The sequence below is a fragment of the Chiloscyllium plagiosum genome, chromosome 6 (genome assembly GCF_004010195.1).
Source record: "Chiloscyllium plagiosum isolate BGI_BamShark_2017 chromosome 6, ASM401019v2, whole genome shotgun sequence".
NCBI classification, from domain to species: Eukaryota; Metazoa; Chordata; class Chondrichthyes; order Orectolobiformes; family Hemiscylliidae; genus Chiloscyllium; species Chiloscyllium plagiosum.
This window is the reverse complement of record NC_057715.1, coordinates 16201044-16227239: the sequence shown is the minus strand read 5'-3', so window position 1 is coordinate 16227239 and position 26196 is coordinate 16201044. Positions and strand designations below refer to the sequence as shown.

Below are 26196 nucleotides of genomic sequence, written 5' to 3'. Positions count from 1 at the left end.
GAATCCAGGTATTATTCCAGTAAATCCAATTCAGAGTCTCCTAAAGGGTAATGTCTCAAATAGCTGTTACTGTGGTGTGATCAAACCAGGGCTTTGAATAGCTGTAGCATGAACAAGTAAATTATAGCAAATGTTAATACCTTAGAAATTAAAATTGAACATTGAGTGTAGGATCAATTATGGGAAAAATAGTTGAAATAGGATAGAATGATGCAGAAATTACTTTGCTGTTTTCAGATAAGCGTTACTTCACCTTGTTGGTTACCATGTTGCCTGTATACAATATACATTTGGATACAGAACTGGCTCAAAGGTAGAAGACAGAGAATGGTGGTGGAGGGTTGTTTTTCAGACTGGAGGCCTGTGACCAGTGGAGTGCTACAAGGATCGGTGCTGGGCCCTCTACTTTTTGTCATTTACATAAATGATTTGGATGTGAGCATAAGAGGTACAGTTAGTAAGTTTGCAGATGACACCAAAATTGGAGGTGTAGTGGACAGCGAAGAGGATTACCTCAGATTACAACAGGATCTGGACCAGATGGGCCATGGGCTGAGAAGTGGCAAATGGAGTTTAATTCAGATAAATGCGAGCTGCTGCATTTTGGGAAAGCCAATCTTAGCAGGATTTATACACTTAAAGGTAAGGTCCTAGAGAGTTTTGCTGAACAAAGAGACCTTGGAGTGCAGGTTCATAGCTTCTTGAAAGTGGAGTCGCAGGTAGATAGGATAGTGAAGAAGGCAACTGGTATGCTTTCCTTTATTGGTCAGAGTATTGAGTACGGGGCATGGATAGGATAAATAGACAAAGTCTTTTCCCTGGGGTTGGGGAGTCCAAAACTAGGTTTAGGGTGAGAGGAGAAAATATAAAAGAGACCTAAGGGGCAACTTTTTCACACAGAGGTGATATGTGTATGGAATGAGCTGCCAGAGGAAGTGGTGGAGGCTGGTACAATTGCAACATTTAAGAGGCATTTAAATGGGTATATGAATAGGAAGGGTTTGGAGGGATATGGGTCGGGTGTTGGCAGGTGGGACTAGATTGGATTGGGATATCTGGTCGGCATGGACGGGTTGAACCGAAGGGTCTGTTTCCATGCTGTACATCTCTATGACTCTAACTGTAAATTTGTTTTTCGTTCTTGCCTTTGTTTAGGTAATGAAGGTGCACTGCAATCCAGGAGACACAGTTGGAGAAGGAGATATTCTTATTGAATTTGAGTGATGTGTGTGTATTCTACAGAGGAGCATTTTATATGTTTTATTTCAAATCATGTACGTGGATTTCTGTTTGTAACTCCCCATTGTAAAACACTGGTAGATATTCCTCGATGGATTTTCTGTTTACTACTTCAGTAATATTTACTGTCTTTTGCAGAATAGGAACACTAACTATTTCCCATGGTGTATAGTTGGTAGCATTGCTAAATTTTGAAGTTTCCCCTACTCAGCAGTGTGGAAATGTGATACGACACTGAGCTGTTAATCAAAATATTTGACCTTGAGGAGGAATATTATCGCTGGTTTCACAGGGGAGTTAATGGACATTTTATGATAACACCTCCAAGTTCCTCACATTTATTGATCCACGTTTATCTAAGATAAGTAAAAATGCTTTTCAAATATTGCTATCTGTTTTCTCTTGCACCTAACTGGCAGCGGGTGTCGGGAGGAAGAAGTGTCGGGTATCATGTTTTATAAACTTCCATAAGGTCATCCCTCAGCCTCTGCTTCAGGCAAAACAGTCCCAGCCTGTTCAGCCTCTCCCTATAGCTCAAATCCTCCAACCCTGGCAACATCCTTGTAAATCTTTTCTGAACCCTTTCAAGTTTCACAATATCCCTCCTAAAGCAGGGAGACCAGAGAAGAGAAAACAATGAGTGTTAGGAGAAGAGGAGGTGGGAGAAGGGAGGAGAAGTCTTAAAAAGAGAGCAGTGGAGAGTAGAGCTAGAGGTTAGGGAAGGTGGAAGGAGAGATGAGGGATTGAAAATGGTTTTGTTTCAATCTTTGATAAAGATATTGCAAATTTCCACTGCTGAGGGTCAATAAGCAGAAGGTACTGATTTGCATTAAGTGGTGAGTTGTGATCTCTATGGTATGCGTTGCCTATGGAAGCAGATTTAATGATGACCTTCAAAAAGGAACTGCATAATTACTCAAAAGAAAAGCAGATGCTGGAGAGGGAAAGGCGCAGGGTATTAGGAGCAATTGGATTGCTCTTACAAAGAGCTAGGAGAAATGCAATGGATCATATGGGCTTTCTCCGTGCTATATGACGATATTGAGAAAATGGCATTTCAAGAGGCTAAGTAGGGGTGGGGAGGGGGAGGGGGGAATTGGAGGGATGTGAAAGGGGAAGCGAAAGGTGGGAGGGAGAGAAGATGAAGGACAAAAGGGGCAGAAAGAAAACAAAGGAGACAGAATGAAATGGAAGGGTATGTGGGAGAGAGAATGTAGGAAGACAGAGTCATAGAGATGTACAGCATGGACACAGACCTTTCGGTCCAGCTTGTCCATGCCAACCAGATAGCCTAAATAAATCTAGTCCCACTTGCCAACATTTGGCTCATTATCCCTCCAAACCCTTCCTATTCATATACCCATCCATTTTAAATGGATATTAGCCTTATACCAGCCTCCACCACTTCCTCTTGCAGCTCCTTCCATACACGCAACACCCTCTGCTTGAAAAAGTTGCCCCTTGGGTCCCTTTTAAATTATTTCCCTCTCACCTTAAACCTGTGCCCTCTAGTTCTGGACTCTCCCACCTCAGGGAAAAGACTTTGCCTATTTATCCTGTCCATGTCCTTCATGTTTTTATAAACTTCCATAAGGTCATCCCTCAGCCTCTGCTTCAGACAAAACAGTCCCAGCCTGTTCAGCCTCTCCCTATAGCTCAAATCCTCCAACCCTGGTAACATCCTTGTAAATCTTTTCTGAACCCTTTCAAGTTTCACAATATCTCTCCTACAGCAGGGAGACCAGAGAAGAGAAAATAATGAGTGTTAGGAGAAGAGGAGGTGGGAGAAGGGAGGAGAAGTCTTAAAAAGAGAGCAGTGGAGAGTAGAGCTAGAGGTTAGGGAAGATGGAAGGAGAGATGAGGGATTGAGAATGGTACAGATGGGGATAAACAAGAGGGCGATGATATGTGGAGTTTGTAAGCTGATAAGGATGTATCACTTTTACAAAACAGAACTTTCACAGTTTGGAAAAAACAATTACTCACTTGACTATCCCAGCTCAGGAATTTACAGTAATTCATTGTATTGTATTGTATTAAGTCGCTGCCAAATATTGAAATCTGTAGTTTCGAATGACACAAAAACACATCATTGCTGCAACTCTGGCACTTTCACAAGAGCTATTTTAACACATATACCAGGAAGTTTCTCTCTTAACTCAAGAAGCAGGTGAAACTTTCTGGGGAAAAGATTATTCTTCACTTTGTAAAATGCCAGAATAATTCTAGTTCACAAGGAAGTGATAGTTGGAAAATGTCAAATTGATTGATTCCTCCTCATAGCAAGGACAATGTTTCAAAATCTGTACCCAGAGAGTTGTGGATGCTAGATGACAAAAGTATTTAAAGAGGAGGCATATAGCTTTTGAAATGTCAGGGGTTGAGGACTATGAGGAACTAGCATGAGGGAGGAGTTGCAGCTTCTGAATGGCCTGCTTGTATTCCTTATGTTAAATGCACAGATCTTTAGAGTGGGACTTGAACTAATAACTTGGAGTTGGAGCTGTGAACATTACGGTAATGCGGCCAATGCCTCAGTTTATTTTCTCGAAGAATGTGGGCATCACTGGCTGGGCCAGCTTTTATTGCCTGCCCTTGAGACAGTGGTGGTGAGCTGCTTTCTTGAACCGATGTAGTCCATGTGCTGCAGGTAAACCACAATGTTGTTAGAGTCAAAGAACAGGACAGCACGGAAACAGACCCTTCGGTCCAACTCATTAATGCCCACTAGATATCTTACATTAATCTAGTCCTATTTGCCAGCATTTGGCCCATATCCCTCTACACCCTTCTAGAGGCCTTTTAAGTGCTGTAATTGTACCAGCCTCCTCCACTTCCTCTGGCAGCTCATTCTATACATGCACCGCCCTTTGTGTGAAAATGTTTCCTCTTAGGTCCCTTTTAAATCTCTCCCCTCTCACCTTAAACCTATGCCCTCTAGTTTTGGACTCCCCTACCCAGGGGAAAAGACCTTGGCTATTCACTCTATCCATGCCCCTCATGATTTTATAAACCTCTACAAGGTCACCTCTCAGCCTCCAATGCTCCAGGGGAAATAGCCCCAACCTATTCAGCTTCCCCCTGTGGCTTCAACCCTGGCAACATCCTTGTAGATCTGTTCTGAACCCTTTCAATTTTCACAATATCCTTCCTATAGCAGAGAGACCAGAATTGAATGCAGTATTCAAAATGTGGCATAACCATTGTCTTGCAGAGCCACAACGTGACCTCATAGGGTGGGAGTTCCAGGATTTTGAACCAGGTGAAACATGAACTTATTCTCAAACTTATTCTCAGGCAAGTCTCCAACATTACTATCCTGAGATAAAGTGAGTCCATTAGCAATGTGCAGAACTCCACAAACTCCACTTGTATAATTCTCGATTAGCAGTGAATAAATGAACAGCCACAGATGTGCACTAGAATAGAATTTAATGAACTACAGAAATTCTTGAAACAAAAGATCATAATTCAGAACTTGAATTCTTTACATAAATGGCTTTAGAGTATCAATTCAGGATGAATGATTTAAATTCAAGTCTCAAAAGAGGACATCAATTTAATGCTCGGAATTTCTGGCTGTTCAGATATGAACATTTATAGTTATCTAGCCTCACGTACGATATACTTTGGTTGTTCATAGTTGTCAAAGGGGTCATAGTTTTCATAGTAAGGAAGATTCAACCAATCATCTTCATAGTTTGTGGTGCTGTACAGAAAACACATTAGTGTTCCATCTTCACCTGGCTTCACATCCATTTTGCCATCTTTATTGTCCCACTCTAGTACATGAATTTTGACAGAGTTGCGCTGGTAAATATCTGGGCAACTTTCAAATTCATCGAGGAACTGTAACAGTTGGTCATCGACTAAGTAAATCTCTCCAAATATTTGATGTCCTTTTGTTGGCACATTGAGCAAAAATGGAATATTATACTTCCCCGCAATCACCAGTGGATATTTCTGCTGAGTACGTCCCTTGCCATAGAACAATCCAGTCCCCTTTGAGCTATCGATCATGTAGCGATAGTTAGGTTGACCTTTCTTGAGAGTGCCGTACACAAACACAGCGTTCATTTTCCCTAGAGGAGGTACAAAATCACAGATTATAATATTGATGAGGGGAAAGAGTGAACACACAAACCTAGGAATTCAGTTGAAATTCAACATTTTTCTCTAAAGAGATAGCAATACTGACAAAAAGAGAAAGCCAGAAGTCATATGTCACCAGGTTATAGTCCAACCAACAGGTTTAGTTGAAATCACAAGCTTTTTGAGCTCTGCCCCTTTATCAGTCCAACATTGGCACCCCCACATTATGGCTAAAAATAGAAAGCACTGCATTTATTTGTCACCACCTCAACCATACAACACCCCAAAGCCTATGCTCCCCTGTCCAATTAATCCCTTATGTAGCCCACTGACAAGCTTTACTTTCAAACATTGTTGCAAAGCATTTTGGGACCTCTTACTACATGAATGGTGCTATATAAGTACAAGTTCCTTGTTGGGGGAAGCTAGGAAGATGGAATCAAGCAAACATTCATCAGAGAGTGTGATTCAGAGCCTGGGGAAAGGTACTGCCACTTAACTAAACCTGAACAGAATAAAACTAGAGGCCATCAATATAAGGTCGTCACTAAAAGTCCAATCTGGAATTCGGAAGGTTATTTACTCAGAACTTGGTGAGAAAGTGAAACACTACCACAGAAAGCAGTTGAAGAGAATAGTTAATACATTTCAAGGGAAAACTAGATAAACGCATGAAGCAGAAAGTAATTGAATGTTAATCATTAAATGAGAAAGGGTGAGGCACGTGTGGAGTGTAAACATGGACAGGTTGAGCCAAATGATCCATTTCTGAGCTGTGTCAGCTTTGTAATTTGCATCTACTACATATGTCTGTTAGTAGGTAGGCTGAAGAAAGTCAGCTATTTTAAAAGGGCTGTGAGGAAGAGCCTGAGTAGTGGGATTATCCGAGAAGCTGCTACAGAGAGCTGACACAGGCACAGAGGGTGAATGACCTCCTCCTGGACTATAACCATTCTAGGCTACTAATTCACTCTACAGGAGCAAGTGAGGACTGCAGATGCTGGAGAGTCAAGAGTCGAAACGTGTGGCACTGGAAAAGCTCAGCTGGTCAGGCAGCATCCGACAAGCAGGAGAATCGACGATTCGGGCATAAGCCCTTCATCAAGACTGTGGTGGTCTATGGCCCTGCAGGAAATAAACTTAAGGATGCAGTGCCAAATGAGGAATGAAGTTTTTGAATTAAACAGTTTAAGAAAGTAGTTCTGTTGCTTTGTAGCTATGTTTTGCTGCAGTTAACCACCGTACTTGGATCAGTTCAGTTCCAGCTGTGACCTCCACTCCTCTTGAGGATTAACACTTGCATTTTTAGGTTGTCAATGCATCAGGATTGATCTGGAGAATTCAGCAATTAAAGATTATTCTCCAGGACAATATTATTTCTTTATTCTTTCATGGGAAGGGTGCATCAGAAAATAGTTAAGGGTCAATCAACTTGCTGTGGGTCTGGAGTCACCTACAAGTAAGGATGGCAGATTTCCTTCCGAAGGATATTAGGGAGTGAGATGCATTTTTATGATGATCGACATTGGTGGTTATGGTCACCAGGTTACCATGAAAAAAAAAACTGCAGCTGCTGAAAATCTGAAACAAAAACTGAAACTGCTGGAAAACTCAGCAGGTCTGGGAGCAACTGTAGAGCAACAGCAGAGTCAATGTTTTAGGTCCAGTGACCCTTCTTCAGACTCACAAAGAACTCACTTTCTCAACCTCTGTCCTCACCTAAAGGCATGATGGACCTCTTTATTTCAAAAATATACTTTATTCATACAAATATCTTTATATACATACATAGTCACTAAAACAGTTTGGTTCTATGCAGTAACATAGAAAAATAGAATCAAACTCCAATGTTTGTTTATCCATTAAAACAATCCAAAGGCATTTCTTCCTTACACAAGATTATAGTTACATATATTTGAGGTACCTGGAGGGTCCAATAACTGAACACAACCCCATTTAGTTTTAGTGGAAAAACCTTTGACAGTGACTTCCCCCAAGCTTTACTGCATACCTCCTGGAGCTTGGAATGTGCCAGTCTGCAATACTCGGTCAACTGCAATTCCTTGCTCTGGAAGACCAACATGTTTTGGGCATCTTTCACTGAGTTCCATGTCATGAAGCTGCTCAGGGTCAACCTGGAACTCTGGTTAAACCAGTTGTTGCTGTCTAATGAGTGAGCAGCCCTATAGCCCTCTGGGACTGTGGCAACTTTTACCTTTTACAGTCACCATTGCTGAGACTATCCTGCCAAAAAAGTCAACCTAAGTCAATTAAAAAAAATTATTTTTGTCAAATGCATTTCTCAGCTGTATTAAAAGATTGAAGCTAAACAGTCAAAAATAAACAGCTCTCTCAATGGAATGGTTAGTGCTGGGAAGTCATGGGACAATCTTCCCCAAGAGTCTGGTGCAGCAACTTGATACCAGCTGGATATATGAAACCAGTTTTTCACAGGGAACATGAACTAGTTTTAATCCCCAGGCTTTGGTTACCTTGTGAAACGGATATCACGTTCAACAATTAATTCAAAAATCAACTGGGCACATTAAAAGGCATTTATGATCAGGGATGGTGTCATCTCAAAAACCCTCCAGCAACTACCCCAGAGGGAAGAAACAGTAGTAGCTGAAAATAAACATCCTGGTTATGCTCAAGCTGTCTTCTAAGTATGAAAAACGAGTCAGACCAGTATGCGTCATGCATAACTATTAGTTATTCCTTCTTGGTGTGGACTAGATGATAATATCAGTTAAAGAAAAACTACACATTTATTCATATATTACATATGTACAAACAAGAAAGGTCCCAGCTTGGGTCCTTGCAGAACACCATTGGTCACAGACTTCCAGTCAGAAAAAATATCCTTCTACAACTGTCTTCTATGACTAAGCCAATTTTGAATCCGGCTTATGAACTCACGATGGATCCTAAGTGACTCAAAATAACAAAGGAAGACTCACATTTAGTATAATACTTTTCACAATAGCTTTGCAGTTATGAAGTACTTTTATGTGTAGTCACCGCTGTAATATAGGAATTTCAGCCAATTCACATGGAGCAAACTTCCACAAACAGAAATGCAGTGAGGACCAATTCATCCCGTTTTTAAGCGGGATAAATATTGGCAGGGACACTGCTGAAAACTCCCTTGCCTGTCTTCAGGTTAGTGTTGTTAAATATTTTATGAGTAGGCAGATGGGACTTCAGTTTAACATCTCTTCCAAAAGGCAGCACCTCTAACAATGCAGCATTCCCTCATCATTTCCATTCTTTTTGTGGTCTTTCTTTTGGGCTGAGAGGGGTTGAACACAATCATGTGACTCAGAAGCAGCGGCGCTCCGAACTGAACCAGTGTTGACACAGTTTCAGCAAATTTATGGCAGAGAACAGGCCATTCAGCCTATTTGGTCCACGCTGGTGTTTATAAGTGAGCTTTCTGCCACGTTACTTCATCACAATAAATCGACATATTTTTCTCGTCTTTCCTCCCCTGTGTTTATGTGACCTCTCCTAAAGGCATCTACACCATTCACCTCAACCAACCCCTGAGATAACAATTCCCACATTACACCAATGCAGAGGAGGATACTGCTAAGGAAACAGTACAGAAAATCCAATTCATTGGGGAATTTCCTTAAGCAATAAATTGAATAAAAATGCTGTTGTTCTTAATCTTTGCTCAAGTATTAAAAAAACACATCTTTTGTCTGGTTATGGCTGACTCATCTTACTCCCTAACAAGGGATAAACCAGGCCCCAAAAAAGGGCACTAAAGGTCAGGTCTGACGACTAAAACTTCTCATTAATTCACCCCAGGGGTTTGAAGCTCAGTAGCTCTCTGAGTTAACAGCAATGAATTGTGAATAAAGTTGTTCACGCAAGCAAGGATTTGGAATGTCAAACCCAAATCCGCTTTTAAAAAAAAAATGTACAAAATCACTGAGGACGCTGAACAAATAGAAAACGTAGACGTTGAAGTGTATTTTGCCTCGGCTACGGTCACTGCCCATCCTCACAAAGACTGTTCACACCCAAATTGTCACTGACTGTAATTTAATGACGACTTGCATTTATGCAGCTCCTTTATAGTGTAATAAATTATTCTAAAGGTGCTTCACTGGAGATAGTATAAAACTAAATGTAATACTTAAAGAGCTGAATTTGTTGCTAATGCCCAACGCAGCACAGACGGCAGAGATGTCACATTGCCACAACAGAGGATGGGTTTTGCGTTCATGTGGTTAACACCGCTGGTGCCCGAGAAATCTTGACCCCTTCACTCTGTTCGCAGTCCTGGCCACTAGCTCTTCCTCTCTGTTCGCCTCTCCATCCCTGCTGCCCTCCCCTCCCCTACTCCACTTGGCAGTAACATAGGCACGGCAACTCCACAGGCTGTGAGTACACCCTCTGCAGTAGCAATGAAGCTTTTGCAACGCAGCAACTTAAAGAAGAGAAGTGCGGTGGAAGTTCAGGTTCAGGAAGGGAATACCAGCGCTGCGGGCCCAGGCAACGAAAGGCATTGTGCCAACGATGGTGTGGTTAAAGTCGAGATAAAATCATGACGGATATAAATATGTTCCTTCTCCCTAGGACAGGGGGCATATTTTTTAAGGTGAGAGGAGGAAGATTTAAAAACGACAAGGTGCAAATTCTTTTACACACAGGGTGGTTTCTGTGTGCAATGAACTCCCAGAGGACGTGGGCACAGTTACAACGTTTAAAAAACACTTTGATAAGAACATGTAAAGAACATTATAGCGCAGTACGGGCCCTGCGGCCCTCAATTTTGGGCCGACCTGTGAAACCAATCTGAAGTCCATCGAACCTACACTATTCCATTTTCATTCATATGTTTATCCAATGACTATTTAAATGCCCTTTAAGTTGGCGAGTCTACTACTGCAGGCAGTGCGTTCCATGTCCATACTACACTGAGTACAGAAACTACCTGTGACATCTGTCCTATATCTATCATCCCTCAATTTAAAGCTATGTCCCCTCATGCTCGCCATCGCCATCTGAGGAAAAAGGCTCTCACTGTCCAATCTATCTAACCCTCTGATTATCGTATATGTCTCAATTAAGTCACCTCTCAATCTTCTTCTCTAATGAAAACAGCCTCAAGTCCCTTGGCCTTTCTTCGTAAGACCTTCCCTCCCTACCGGGCAACATCTAGTAAATCTCCTCTAAACCCTTTCCAAAACTTCCAAATCCTTCCTATAATGCGGTGACCAGAACTGTACGCAATATTCCAAGTACGGCCGCACCAGAGTTTTGTACATCTGCAGCATGACCTCATGGTTCCGAAACTCAATCCCTCCACCAATAAAAGCTAACGCACTGTATGCCTTCTTAACAATCCTATCAACCTGGGTGGCAACTTTCAGGGATCTATGTACCTGGACACCGCAATCTATCTGCTCATCCACACTACCAAGAATCTTACCATTAGCCCAGTACTCTGCGTTCCTATTACTTCTTCCAAAGTGAATCACCGCACACTTTTCTGCATTAAACTCCATTTGCCGGGGATTCAAGATGGTGATGACTCAGTAGTCTGACAATATGAGTCTGCTGAGCTCTGCATACGATCCAGACAAAGTGGGGCACCTACCCTCCTTTTACCTCTTAAATCGGTAAAAATAGTTTTTTGTTCCCCAGCTGCTATAGCCATTCTGAACCAAACTCGACAAGGGACCCTCCCCCACCCACCCCCAAAAGAGGACAGATGCATCAATGCAGGAGACCCGGGCATGGTGGGAGTTGATCTCAGTTATGCTGCAAAAGCATGATCTGGAGATCCAGACTCTCGGGCAGCATGTCAGAGGGGCAGAGCAACGGGCTGCGGCCTCCGACACCGCGGCAAAATCTTCCGTGGCTCAGGTCCGGGCGGTGGAGCGCCGAGTACGGGCCTTGGAGGAGCAGGTCGACGATCTCGAAAATAGAGGTCGTTGGAAGAATATCCGGTTGCTGGGCCTTCCTGAATGGGAGCAAGGCTGCCAACTTGTTAACTTCCTGGAGCAATGGCTCCCACAACTGCTGAGGTTGGAGTCTGAGCTAGGCCAGGTGCTGGTCGAGCGGGCCCACCCGGTCACAGTGCGCAGACCTGGTTTGGATCAGCACCCCCGCTCGGTCCTAGTGCCACTCCAGCCGGAGGCCTCCAGAGCACTGAGGAAGGATCCCCAGGCTATGGTGTACAAGGGATCAAGAATAATGCTCTTTCAGGACTTCTCCCTGGTCGCGATCCATAAGAGGAAGGCATTTGACGAGGGAAAGAAGTGTCTGAGGGATCTGAATATTCAGTACTCCATGAGATATCCAGCAACACTGTGCTTCAGCCACAGAGGGTCTATGTTTAAATTTGGATCACAGGAAAAGGCAAAAGAATTTTTGGACGCTCTAAAATAGACTGAATGCCCTAAATTATAGGGACAATGATTGTATTTTACCCCTCTTTCCTCCCCCCTCCCTTTCCCCTTTCTTTTATTTTTATTTGTAATCTGCTTGGTTTACCTGGTTGTTGGGGGGGTGCTTTTGATTTTTCTTTAATATCTGTCAGGGGACAATGATTGTATTTTACCCCTCTTTCCTCCCCCCTCCCTTTCCCCTTTTATTTTTATTTGTAATCTGCTTGGTTTACCTGGTTGTTGGGGGGGTGCTTTTGATTTTTCTTTAATATCTGTCAGGATTATAATTTTATATACTTTATCTCATGTTGCTGCTTTGCCAAGAATGCCTAGTATGGAAGGGATGGGTTGGGTACCCACCTTTAACTTCCTTGTTATAAGATATTGGTCTTTGTTTATTTTCCTTTGTGGTGTTTGGGGTGAGGGCATAGCCCCAGCTGGAAGGAGTCATGGTGGGATTATTGGATGGTAGGAGTGCCCCCTGTGGGCAAGGGGGAAAAAAGTCTCCTTTTAGTTATGTTTTATGTTGTTACTTTAGCTGTTTTGATTTAGCAGATTTAAAGGTCGTTTTTTTAAATCTATGTGAATTGTTTACGGTCTTTACTCAATACTTTATGAGTGGGGTTCTTCCTCCTGGGGGGGGCTTTAGTTATGTTTTATGTTGTTACTTCTTAGTAGTAGTTTTTAGCTGTTTTGATTTAGCAGATTTAAAGGTCGTTTTTTTAAATCTATGTGAATTGTTTACGGCCTTTACTCAATACTTTATGAGTGGGGTTCTTCCTCCTGGGGGGGGCGGTCTCGGACTCTCTTGGGTGATCATGGCTAGGCATTCGTTTAAATGGTGCACCTGGAATTTTAAAGGGAGTCACTCACCAATTAAAAGGAAAAAGATATTGTCAAGTCTTAAAAAAGAGAAGGTCGATGTAGCCCTATTACAGGAAACATACCTAACTGACAAGGAGCATTTAAAGCTGCAACATGGAGGGTTTGGCCAGGTGTTTTTCTCTTCTGTTAACTCGAAAAGTAGAGGAGTGGCCACTCTCATCCGGAAGAATCTTCCGTTTCAAATGTTAAGCCAAATAAAGGATGGGTCCGGGCGGTTTATAATACTTAAAGCTCTAAAACATGGCGAGATGTATGGGATCCTGAATGTGTATTGCCCTCCGGCACATCCTTTTAAATTCATACCGGATGCGCTCTCCAGATTAATGGCCCTTCGGGCGCGTCATACAATTATAGGGAGGGATTTCAAATGTATCATTGACCCCGAGGTGGACAGGATACCTAGGGGCTCTGCGGGTATGTCTCTGCAATCTAGGCAGTTGGTTGATCTGAACAGGGAGCTGGGACTGGTGGATGTGTGGAAATGTCTTCATCCTGAGGGCAGAGATTTTACCTTTCATTATAACCCACGTAAATGCCATACTAGAATTGATATGTTTTTTGTCCCTTCGACCTTTTTGTCCCTTCGACCTTTTTGAACTCGGTACTGTCCTGCAAAATAGGGAATATAGCTGTTTCTGACCATGCGGCAGTGTATATGGAGGTTAAGGCTGGTGGTGATGAGATGGACTCCCAGCACTGGCATATGGACCCTTTCCCACTGAAAGATAGTAGTTTATGGAATACGTTTTGCAGGAATTTAAAGCTTTCTGGGATATTAACTTAGGTACAGCCAGCAACCCATCGATGATGCGAGAGGCCTACGTGCGGGCCTTGTCTATCTCACATTCTGTGACCCAGAAATGACAGAGGGGAGAACAACAGCAACTGCTCGAGGCTCGCCTGATGGCAGCTGAGTCAGCGTATATTAATAGGCCGTCCATACCCAAATTATAGCGGAATACAGCCCTCAGGGCTACTTTGAATACTGCACTTCATCAAACAGCATCACTGGCTAAACCAGCGTTAGTGTCTGTCCCTAATTACCCAGACAGTAGTTTAATAGTCAACTCATTGTTTTGGGTCTGGAGTCACATGGACTCAGACCAAATAAGGACAGTAGTTTCCTTCCCGAAAGGACATGAGTGAACCAGATGGGTTTTTTCTGATGAACGACAATGGATTCATTGTCATCGTTAGAGCCTTAATTCCAGATTTAAAAAAAACCAACTAACTGCTGGCTGTAATGCATTTTGGGATACCATGGGGTCATGGACGGTGCTACAGAAATGCAAATGTTTCTGTCCTGATGCAACACAATTTCATGGCTCAAAAGGTAGAAGACCTCAAAAGGTGGTGGAGGGTAAATTCTTTTTTTCCCTGTGAATGGGACTTCCATTTATTGGAACAACATAGCATTAGAATTTTGCTTTATTCGGGAATAGTTAGCAGTTAGAAGGGATTTATTTGATTTGCTAATAGTTTAGTTAATTTGTTCACTGTTAGTGTTAGATAAATAAATTGTTACTTGTTAATTTTAAAGTGAGTGTCAGGTACTTATTTTCTTTAATTATTGGAAGTTGCTGAAAAGCAGGTTACACCAATTTTTACACTCTTTTTATAGATTATAGGGCGAGGCGTTCCTCTTTGGGTGGTTCTGTTTAGTTCTCAGAGTGGGCGGATGTGTCAACCTCCACTTTATAACAATAGTAAAACCTCAACTGGATGTTCACAATACTATTGCATTAGGTTCCCCAGCTTTCATCCATTTTGACCCCTTTGCTGCCAGATTTCCTCCTAACCTGCAGGATAGAACGGTCCTTTGTCAGTCAGCTCCACAAATAATGAACCAAATTTTACTGAAAAGCAGGTGTGTTGCTGAAGGTGTTTCCCTAGGCCTCATCAGGACAAATGTAGCAGTTCCAAGTTTCAAATAATCACTGCTATGGACCAGACCAAACCCCCTCAAAACATAATCAAGTTGATAACCTAGACTCTAACTTTTACTTGGTCAAACAACTAGGCTTCAAGCAAACACGCTTTATTCCTTCACCATGTTAAAATATAAACAGACAAAAAGAATTGGCATAGCTTTAACTCTATTGAAATACTTAACAAAAATAATATATGATTTAACTATAACTCATCAACTTTTCAATATAGCAGCATCCCATAAGTCCACTCTCAGTAAAGGCAAATTCAGCAAAAATGAATAATATAAATAAATAACACAACAGATTTATTTAAAAGATATTTACCCAGCTTTCCATGGAGCAGACACCTTTGCATCAGGTTTACAACATCCCTTTTCAACAGAATGGAACAATTCCCTCTTAAAGGCACATATTGTCACTCAATAATATTCACTGGAGGAGAAAAGGCTGCTGATTGGGTAAGGCATTGCCATGGAGAAAACAACACAGAATCACAGACTCCCCAAGCCCCCTGGTAATTGAAAGGAGACACAAGGCTTGAACATTATTATTTTTGCTTGCAATTCCCAGCACACAAATGTCTGCTGTTTTCAACAAGTGAAAATGAGCCACGTTACAAGCTCAGAATGATGATATGAAATGGCTGGTTAGCATCGCTGTTTCTGCAATCAGAATTGTTCAGCAAGTGCTGTCCAATTAACTGAGTAGACATTTTGTTTTGGTGTCGCAGGCTTGGACTGGTTGAGTGCATTCTGTATATTCTGCCTATTACAAACAACCAAAAGTTAATAATACTGAGTGCACTAATAGATACAAAAAACTAGTTTAAGATAATCAGTTAAACTCAATGTGGCTCATTTATACTTGCTTCAACTGCTATACATTCATACACAGATGTGTTTCCTCAACAAACAAAGAAATTGTTTGTTTTACTTTTGGATTATCAGGAAACTTGGGCAGCATTTGGTTCCCTCTTGCTTTCTCCATGGCAACACTATTGTTCTTAATCTTTGCTCAAGTATTTTTTAAAAATCGCAAAACGAGTCCAGAAGTGGAGAAATGCAGAGGTTGTGGAGGTCTGAGAGCCTGGAAAAGGCTACTGAGATTAAAACTGAGGCTAGTCTGGACTGACAGCGAATGAAGGTCAGTGAGCAGAGAGAGCTAAGGTGTGAACAGGTCTTGGTCTGAGCTAGGGTCATGGTCAGCAGGATTCTGCATTGTATAATTTACCATAACATAACATGACCTAACTTCATCTGCCAAGTATATGACATTTGGACAGAAATATTACAAAAAAAAAGTGAGCTCTGGATTACTCATCTAGTGATATGACCACTGTGTTGTTGCCTCTGCTTACATTTGTTCAGGTGATTATAAGACAAACACATAAGACATAGAGCTTCAATAAATCTCTCTTTTCAGCAATATATAAGTTCCCTACTAGTAATCAAATGACAGACTAAAATCATCCTGTTTACCAAGATGAAAAGCCTTCCATGGCAGCACCCTGACCAGTCAAAGTTAGCTTAACAACCAGATACTTTTCCTAAAATATGCATTTTCTGAAATTTTGAATTTATGCAATTTTTAACGTGTTCACAAGACATGGGTGTTGCTGGCTCCACCAGTATTTATTACCTACCCTTAACTGCTCAGAGACCAGTGAAGAGTCAGCCACATTGTTTCGGGTCTTGTGTCACACATAGGCCAGGTCAGGTAAGGCAAGGATGGTGCAAACAGATGGATTTCTACAACAGCCACAGCTTTTAGGCTATCTTACAATCCAAAATTAAAATTTCCCTGACTGTCTGTCATGGTTTATCTCACGCTCAGAGTATTGGCGTGAGTTCTGGGTAATTTGTCCAGTGACATTATCACTACATCACTGTTGCTGCTTAAACTTGTTCTGATCAGCCTCAGACAAAGTTCAACACGTCTCTATTTTCAGCAGTATACAGATTCTGTGCAAATGATGGACAAAATGCTCTCACTTCCTGTTTACCAAGGTGAAGGGAACATGACTCTGCACCCTCATTCATACAAAGACCCATTGACCCCTAACCGATTCCCCCCACCACCCCTAACCCTCCAACTTACCCACACCCCTCCCCACTCACTGATTTTAATCTTAATAACCTTCTCCAGTTTAGGACCTCTGCACTTACTCATTTCTGGGGAGAGCACAGCGGCTCAGTGGTCAGCACTGCTGTCTCACAGCGCCAGGAACCCAGGTTCGATTCCTACCTCGGGCGACTGTGTGGAGTTTGCACATTCTCCCTGTATTTGTGTGGGTTTCCTCTGGGTGTTTCAGTTTCCTCCCACAATCCAAAGATGTGCAGATCAGGTGAATTGGCCATGCTAAATTGCCCATAGCGTGAGGTGTATTAGTCAAAGGTAAATATAGGGTAGGGGAAAGAGTCAGAGTGGGTTACTGTTCAAAGGGTTGGTGTGGACTTGTTGGGCCAAATGGCCTGTTTCCATACTGTAGGTAATCTAATCTGAGTATTCTGAATTTTAATGACACCACTGTTGGAGAGACTGTACCTTCAGCTAGCTGTATCCCTAACCCTGAAATTCTCTCCCCAAAACTACTCTGTCTTCCTTTTCTTTTCCAAGGCCATCATTAAAACCCAACCCTGTCACCTGTCCTAAGCTCCTTATGTGGCTGAGTGACAAATTTCACTTCACAATATTCCTGTGAAATGACTGGATACATTTCATTCTGTTATATAAACGTGGACTATTGTCATCTAAGCTTGATAAGAATGGCCGAGAGTACAAGCAAGTTGGTATTGTGTGTCAAGACAAAACAGTCACAGTGAGGGTATTGGAATTTTGGCCCAAACACACAATGACTCTAAAGAAAGGACAAAGTTATATTTAAATTATATTTCCCTCATGCTGATGAACGCATTCAAAAGGTGAAGCTTCAAAAGGTGGAATTTTGACATTTCCAAAATATACACGGAGGAAGAGGCTCCATGGTCCCCACATAGAGTCATACAGCACTGAAACAGACCCTTCCGTCCAACCAGTCCATACCAGACATAATCCCAAACTAAATAGTCCCAGATGCCTGCTCCTGACCCATGTCCCTCCAAACCATTTCTATATCTGTACTTATCGAAATGTCTTTTAAACTAAAAAGTCAATGGAAAGCACATCCAATATCTCAATGGTTGTCCCACAGCAATTTAAACCCTTGTGTCAGGAGCAAGTCAGTGAATTACCAGCCAATGGGAAGGCCGGCAGCTCTTAAACCCAGTACAGCCCAGTGGGATTAGTGGCTATGGCTGGGATTACAGGCAGTGCCCTCATAAAGGATCCTGGGTACATCTACTGTCGTAGGTCCTGGTGAGGAGGGAGGAGGGGTAGGATCAAGATGCCAGGGCAGAGGGAGAGTTTAAAACCAAGAGGTGGAGGAGGCCAGGAATGGCCTCTGTGCAGTCATCCAATGGGACCGGGGGTCCTTTGCTTAACACTAAACTAGCAGAATCAGCTGGACCTCCTGAATTGCATGGCTTCTTGGACAGGGGTGGGATAAGGCCATAAATTGCCCATTTAAGGGCCATATTGAGTCCAAGAGCAGGAGTCCATGCCTCCCCTGGTCTGGAGAACTCTACACAGGTTGGGGTGGAAGGTAAGGCAGCAGGAAGGTCACCCACTCAGGACTTTAATCCTCTAGACCGGGCAGAGGGTGCAGCAACAAACCGTGCCCTCAGTTTCCACAGACTGACAATTACCTGGAACGTCAGATAACCAAGAGAATCACTTTCACAAGATTGCTATCTTGATATTCAGCTTGTGTATGTCTGAGTGAGTGAGTGAGAGAGAGAGCGCGTGCGCAAGTGAGCGAAGGGGTGAGGACATTTGTACTTGACCCCAGTATCTGGCATCGAGAACAAGCAGCTGAGGTCTCCCACAGAGCGACTAAGCAGATGACACAAAGATTTGCACTTTTAACTTCATGTTCTGCTTTAAATTAAGAAAGATTCTAAGTTAACTATTATCTTATTTCTTTATTTTTCTACTTTTTCTCTGAAGGCAATGCTCAACTTTATAAACTTTGTTTCTCTTGTTACTTTGTTCCTATGTATTTTGTACCTAAGATGGCACTGTGTGTGGCGACGTTATACACTTTTCACTGCATATGAATACACATGACAATAAAATATAAATCTAAAGATGTGCCATAGGGGGTGGGGAGAGAGAGAGAGATAGAGAAAACACAAAAATAAGTAGAAACTTGAAAATGACAACATAGGAAACCCAGAGTACGCCCAGTAGAGTGTGTCAGTGAGAGTGCACATTCTACAAAGCACAAGAGGGGCAACACAAGGGAGGGAGGACGAACACCTTATTTTTAACTTTCACTATCGATTGACAAAGGGAAATCAGGGATCAATGCCTCGGTGATCACAACCTCTCACATCAACACAGCAAAAGCTTTCAGTGAACTTGACAAATCTTAAGGTCTAGTTTTGAACAAATGAATATTTTTTCCAGTACTAATTGCAAGGATTAAAAAAAACGTACTTTGCTATATGAATGTTTAAAACTTGAATAAAGACAAAACTTCTTATTGATGTTTTAAAGGTTAAACATTGAGAGAACTACAAGATGCTGGAGCCAATGACTGCAGTTTACAATTTCTGCCACCTACAAATGGATCCCACTACCAGGAATACATTTCCCTCCCTATCTGCAAAGACTGTTCACTCCACGACTACCTGGTCAACCCACCCTCCCGTCCTGGCACCTTCCCCGCCACTGCAGGAACTGCAAAACCTGTGCCCACACCTCTCCCCTCACCTCCATCCAAGGCCCCAAAGGAGCCTTCCACATCCATCAAAGTTCTACCTGCACATCCACTAATATCATTTATTGTATCCGTTGCTCCCGATGCGGCCTCCTCTACATTGGGGAAACTGGACGCCTCCTAGCAGAGCGCTTTAGGGAACATCTCTGGGACACCCGCACCAATCAACCCCACCGCCCCGTGGCTGAACCTTTCAACTCCCCCTCCCACTCTGCTGAGGATATGCAGGTCGTGGGCCTCCTCCATCGCCACTCCCTCATGACCCGATGCCTGGAGGAAGAACGCCTCATCTTCTGCTTCGGGGCCCTTCAACCCCAGGACATCAATGCGGACTTCATCAGTTTCCTCATTTCCCCTTCTCCCGCCTTACCCTACTTCCAATCCAACACCCCGTCCTCATGACTTGTCCCACCTGTCAATCTTACTTCCCACCTATCCACTCCACCCTCCTCTCCGACCTATCACCTTCACCCCCAACTCCATCCACCTACTGCACACTCAGCTACCCTCTCGCCAGCCCCAACCCACCCATTTATTTCTCCAACCCCGAGGCTCCCAGCCTCACTCCTGATGAAGGGCTTCTGCCCAAAATGTCAAATTTCCTGCTCCTTAGATGCTGTCTGACCTGCTGCGCTTTTCCAGCACCACACACTCGACTCTGATCTCCAGCATCTGCAGACCTCACTTTCTCCTGCAGTTTACAATATAAAGGCTGTTAAAAATAACTTAACTATTTGGAGTTCCTGTTTGTTCTCTTGGTTAGTATTTTTGTTCAAAGATAGCACAGAGCAAAAAGTGCTGTGCTAATTAAATGACAAAGAGAACCCAAAATAACTCACTACATTTAATTTTCATAATCCTGGAACGTACAAGCCAACACTCTCAGGATTACACTGGTATTCCTTATGAATAGATTGCTGTGATTTGGATTCTAAGAGTTAAATTACAGTTCAAAAAAAAGTGTGGCTGCCAAGCAGATACCTTTAAATGTAATAAAGTGAAATGATTGCGCTGTAAGTACCATTCTGCAATACCTCCTCTGCACTATCCTACAAGATTGCAATTATGTAAAAATGTTCTTTGATTTCAGTGTTGATAGAAATAGTCTGGCAATATTTAGACATACCTATAATCCAAAATGTGCAAATCAGATCTTTTGTTGCTTGATAATACCTCATTAGGGGTGGTGCCCAAACGCACTTAGCAATAAGAACAAAAGGGAGAAATTTGCATTCAGTGTCTTTCACAAACTCTGGATAATCCAATGAGCAATCTTACCTTGCTATTTGGTATCTGATTAGTGTGTGCATTTTTATTATTGCGATGTTGACACCTTGCAATGGTCTTAACCCAGAGTGCACAGGAGGCTGGGTCATTCAGCATATTCAAGACAAAGTTAGATAGTTTTTGATCTCCAAATGAGACACAGAGTTACATATGGTAGGCAGGAAAGTGGAGCTAAGGCCACAAACGCATCAGCGACATGATTTTATTGAATGCTGGGGCAAACTTGAGGGGCCAAATGGCCTACTCATGCTCCAGTTTTTCATGATCCAAAGAACAAGGGCAACAGATACATGTCAACACCACCAAGATCCCCTCCTGGCCTCAGATCATACAGATATGGAATTATATTGCAGTTCCTTCACTGTCATTAGGCCAAAATCCTGGAACACCCTTCCTAACAGCAGAGGGAGTATACTCATTACCGTAAGGAGTTCAAAAAAGTGGTTCACTGGCCCACTCCCAAGGGCTATTAGTGATGGACATGAAATACTGTTTTAACAGATATTACCCAAGTTATGTGAATGAATAACTTTTTAAAACTCCATACCTGCGCTGACGGGTTATGTCTGTATAAGCTGCCGTTCCTGTGACAGAATGTGTGTGCTGTAAGAAATGATACAAATGTAATACCCAAGTCCCACGAGTGAATAATCAAAACCTCCCTTTGCAGCTGATTGTTAATGTAGATGTGAAAATGGAAACTGTTCCTTTCCAATCCACTCCAGGAAAGTTCAGAAGTCACAAACATCACTTTAAAAATGACCATCTAATCTTTCTATTCCATTGCTGTTTGGGGGTTTTGCTGTGCATAAACTAGCTGGCACCTCTGCTTCATCACAACAATGACAAAGCTTAAGGAGAAAAAAGCTTACTTAATTGGACAGTAAGCATTTTGGATTATCCTCAGCTTGTGAAAGATATTAAATGCAAGTTTCTCTGTTTGCTCTTATTAGTATATGTTGACATTTAGAGTGGTAATGATCAAAACTTGAAAGGGTTCAGAAAAGATTTACAAGGATGTTGCCAGGGTTGGAGGATCTGAGTTACAGGGAGAGGCTGAACAGGCTGCGGCTGTTTTCCCTGGAGCGTCGGAGGCTGAGGGGTGACCTTACAGAAGTTTACAAAATTATGAGGGGCATAGATAGGATAAATAGACAAAGTCTTTTCCCTGGGGTCGGGGAGTCCAGAACTAGAGGACATAGGTTTAGGGTGAGAGGGGGAAGATATAAAAGAGACCTTAGGGGCAACTTTTTCATGCAGAGGGTGGTACATGTATGGAATGAGCTGCCAGAGGATGTGGTTGAGGCTGGTACAATTGCAACATGTAAGAGGCATTTGGATGGGTATATGAATAGGAAGAGTTTGGAGGGATATGGGCCAAGCGCTGGCAGGTGGTACAAGGTTAGGTTGGGATATCTGGTCGGCATGGACGGGTTGGACCGAAGGATCTGTTTCCATGCTGTACATCTCTATAACTCTGACCATGCAGACAGTTGCCGGAGGCAGGAATCGAACCCAGGTTCTTGGTGCTGTGAGGCAGTAATGTTAACCACTGAGCCACCATGCTGTCCCTAATTTGCATCACAAATCTGTCTAAATACACCAGAGTGTTCAAGCAATACTGATTCAAAGAACATAACTTTTCGTTAGTATATAATTGTAATCTTGTAGGAGTTGTGAAACTATACAAAATAAGCATTGATCTTGTTCCTGAGTGCAGAGGGCATTTGGAGAATGGTACTTTAGTGCAATCATTCCACTTTATTGCATTTAAACATTAAACCACAGGCACTATGTGGCAGCCAAGTCTTGAACATAAACAGAAGCAAAGTGGTACATTCCAAGGCAGGTGAATCCATACAGTGTGTGGAACAACAAACGGTATTGTATTAGCCTCTAGTAGGAGGACTGGGGAGTGTTAGTTTGGATAAGTCATTAATACTGTCCTTACTATCCAACTTCAACGAATGTACAAGACTGCAAATGTGGTACAAAATTGAACCTAGGACAAATATTATTAGTTCATCGTCATCAGAGAAACTGACTCAAAGAGCATCTTGCTGTAACACTGCTGTCAAAATTGCATAGATTTTGCAGAACAGAAACAGGCCATTCAGCCTATCTGCTCCATGCCAATGTTTATGTCCCACATGACCCTCTTCCCATGTCCCTGCATTCCAACCCATCCCATCAGTATTCACTTCTATTCCTTGCTTCCTTAAACCTTTGGGCTATTTATCTTGACCACTTCCTGTAGTCGCAATTTCCACTTTCTCACCGCACTCTGAAGAAAAGTCTCCTGAAACCATGATTTATTAGTAACTCTTTTATATTTATGATCTTGAGTTTTGCATTCCCTAATCATGGAAACATAATTATGTCCATTGTAGCGAAATCCCCCATAATCTTAAAGACCTTGATCAGATTTCCCCTAGGTCTTCTCTTTTCTCGAGGATTAGCACCCCAGCCTGTTCACACCTTCCTGAAATCCTCTCAGTTCTGCAATCAACAATACAAAACCTTCATTGACAGGACAACTCTCTAATACCAGTGACAAAGGTGGAAGTAGTTGCCATAGTCTCACCAGACCATAGAGTATGCTCGCATTGGACAGGATTGTCATGGTAATCTTGAAAATAAATCAAGAAAGCTAATAGAATGCTGGCCTTTATACCTGGAGGGCCGGATAGATCCCACTTGGAGTAATATGAGCAGATCTGGGCACGATACCAGAGGAAGGATTTCTTTAGCTTTAGAGAGAATACAACATACTTTACAAGAGTGATATCCAGACTTTGGGGGTTAAGGTACGAGGAGAGATTGTACAAATTAGCTCTAGGAATGTTTATGGGTGATCTGATTGAAGGCTTCAAGATTTTAACAGGACGACACAGGGTAGATCAAGACAAACTGTTTCCACTGGTTGGAGGATTCTCAAAGTAGGGGGCATGGTCTGAGAATTAGGGTCAGACCATTCAAGAGAGATGTTAGGAAGCATGTCTACACACAAAGATTGGTAGATGTTTGAAGCTCTCTTCCAATTAGGGGAGTTGATGGGAGATCAGTTTAAATCTGAGATAAATATATTTTTGTTAAGCAAAGGTATTAAGGGATATGAGCCAATGGCAGGTATATAAAGTCATGGCCACAGAACACACTCAAGGGGCTGAATGGTCTACCTCAGTTCCTACGATTGAGTGCTGGCGTTGTCAGTCCCAAGAATGAATACATTTAGTAAGCCCACACATACAAATATGATCAATCGGTTCCAGTACAGCTGGGATCAGTCTGTGAGAGAAAGAGTTGAAGGTAGAGAACAAAGTAGCAGTAGATGACCTGTGAGCAGTGCGCCTGCCTCTCCAGAAGCTTTGGAGAACACCACTCTCCGTCTTGTTGGCCACAGAAGGAAAAAAAAGTGTCCATGAAACAGCCAAATAGCTTAATAAATCAAACCTGCTAATCCTCCCAATGTCTCCATGGCAGGAAAGAGGAAAGGGGGAAGATTGCTGATCAAATGTGCTTAATATGGAGTGGTACCCCTCAAGCTAAGACCATCTGTCACTTTAAGCAGAAAGTGATGCCTATGGTCCCTCACCGATTCTGGCCCACCTATCAACAGCAAGTCTAAAAGGAAGTATAAAGTACAACCTATTCTGAGCGCAATTATAATGTATCTGTCACTATTCTCTCGACAACGCAAGACAGGTTCTTCCTGACTCCAATATAATCCCCTGTGAAGTGCGTCATTGCAGTAGGGCATTGGGCAATATTATATTCCCTTTGTCAAAACGCCAAGTGCAATAGGGTTAAATTTTACGCAGAGTAAATAATGTTCAATGCAGCTCTGTGAAGACAGCATCCAGTGAAAACTGACATTTTTCATATCATACACACACACACATATAAATGAAGGCTTGTGAAGAGGAACCAAACTGACCCTAGCAAAGATAAATCAAACAGACCAGCATCTCCATTCAGTTAATCAATACCAGAGAGGTCAGACTAAACAACAGAACTGTAAGTGCAGGCAGGAAATGTGGAATTCTTCTCAGAAAACACTCCTCCTACCCCCCACAGCATTTGAATTTTGACACAACTCATGAAAGTTGAGGCGAGAAAGTTGCAACATCTTGAAATAATCAGACGCCAACTGTGGAGACAATAAAACCTTTGAAATCATATGTTCAACTGGTATCCTGAAGCTTGTAAGCCACAAACTCCCATTATACATGCTGGCGTGTCACTTGGTTAGTTTAAACGTTACACCAAAGTACACAAAATTATTTTGGTTAAAACAAGAATCCATTGATGTTACTTGACAAAAAAAAATGTAGGATAATCATTTAAGCGTCATTCCGAAGATGTATCAATGAAAACAAACCAAGATATGAATCCCATTTACTTTCCAAACAGCTAACAGACACATAAATAATGGGTTCCCCATCCCGTATTCATTTCACAAAAGTGCAAGTTTAATAATAACGGCCAAGAGTTTTCCCGAGTGCGTCACTCACTTTACAAATCATAATAAAAGTTAGATGTAGGCCATTCGGGCTGTTATACCTAGCCCCCATTCAATGAGATCTTGACTGATCTGTTTGTTTCAAATTCCACAGTTCAATTTACCCCAATAAGAATTGTTTTGTTAAAAAAATGTTCATTTTTCGAATAAAGTGCTACACTTACAAACTATACATTACTTACTTGTGTAAGCTGTTTTCTTTCAGAAACAAATTAATGCAATTCTACTTCTGCATGATCAAGTTAATGTTTTATGTGCTACAGCATAACAAGAAAACAATGGTAAAATATTGGCTGAAGGATTTTATTTTGCTCAATATTAAGTGAGCAGTCTACTCAATGAAACTCTGGCCATTACATAAATCTCCAGTTTCTACTGAACACCAGAAATCACGTACGAATGCTATTCAACAGAGTCAGAGATGAACAGCACGGAAACAGACCCTTCGGTCCAACTCACCCATGCCAACCAGATATCCTAATCTAATCTATTCCCACACACGCACCACCCCCTGCATGAAAACACTGCCCCTTCAGTCCCTTTTTTCCCCTCTCATCCTATAAACATATGCCCTCTAGTTCTGAACTCCCCCACCCCAGGGAATTTTGAAGAATTCTGCCCTATTTCTTCCTAGCCCACTCAAATCTCTCATCTTCTCCACTGCCCCAACAACAGGGAAATGTTCTGTAACCAACCGACTCCCACAGCTACTTAGACTACACCTCCTCCCACCCTGCCCCCTGTAAAAACGCCATCCCATATTCCCCAATTCCTTCGTCTCTACTGAGTCTGCTCCCAGGAGGACCAGTTCCAATACCGAACAACCCAGATGGCCTCCTTCTTCAAAGACCGCAATTTCCCCCCAGACGTGATCAACGATGTTCTCCACTGCATCTCCTCCACTGCCCTCTCCTCCGCCCTTGAGCCCCGCCCCCTCCAATCGCCACCAGGACAGAACCCCACCGGTCCTCACCTACCACCCCACCAACCTCCAGATACATCGTATCATCCGTC

At 42.4% G+C, this 26196-nt stretch overlaps 2 protein-coding genes across 8 annotated transcripts in view; one reads left to right on the top strand and one right to left on the bottom strand.

The window, feature by feature from the left end:
- pcca (propionyl-CoA carboxylase subunit alpha) overlaps positions 1-1624 on the top strand; it is a 374463-nt gene extending 372839 nt beyond the window's left edge. The window contains exon 24 of the mRNA XM_043691289.1: positions 1156-1624. Within this exon, the coding sequence (XP_043547224.1) occupies positions 1156-1224 (69 nt within the window). The 3' untranslated portion in view covers positions 1225-1624. The remainder of the gene's footprint in view (positions 1-1155) is intronic.
- A 3030-nt stretch (positions 1625-4654) lies between these two features.
- Positions 4655-26196, bottom strand: part of LOC122550492 (gamma-glutamylaminecyclotransferase-like) — a 38335-nt gene continuing 16793 nt past the window's right edge. For all 7 annotated transcript variants that reach the window (XM_043691282.1, XM_043691285.1, XM_043691284.1 and 4 more), the window contains one exon: positions 4655-5321. In XM_043691282.1, the coding sequence (XP_043547217.1) occupies positions 4843-5321 (479 nt within the window). In that variant the 3' untranslated portion in view covers positions 4655-4842. The remainder of the gene's footprint in view (positions 5322-26196) is intronic.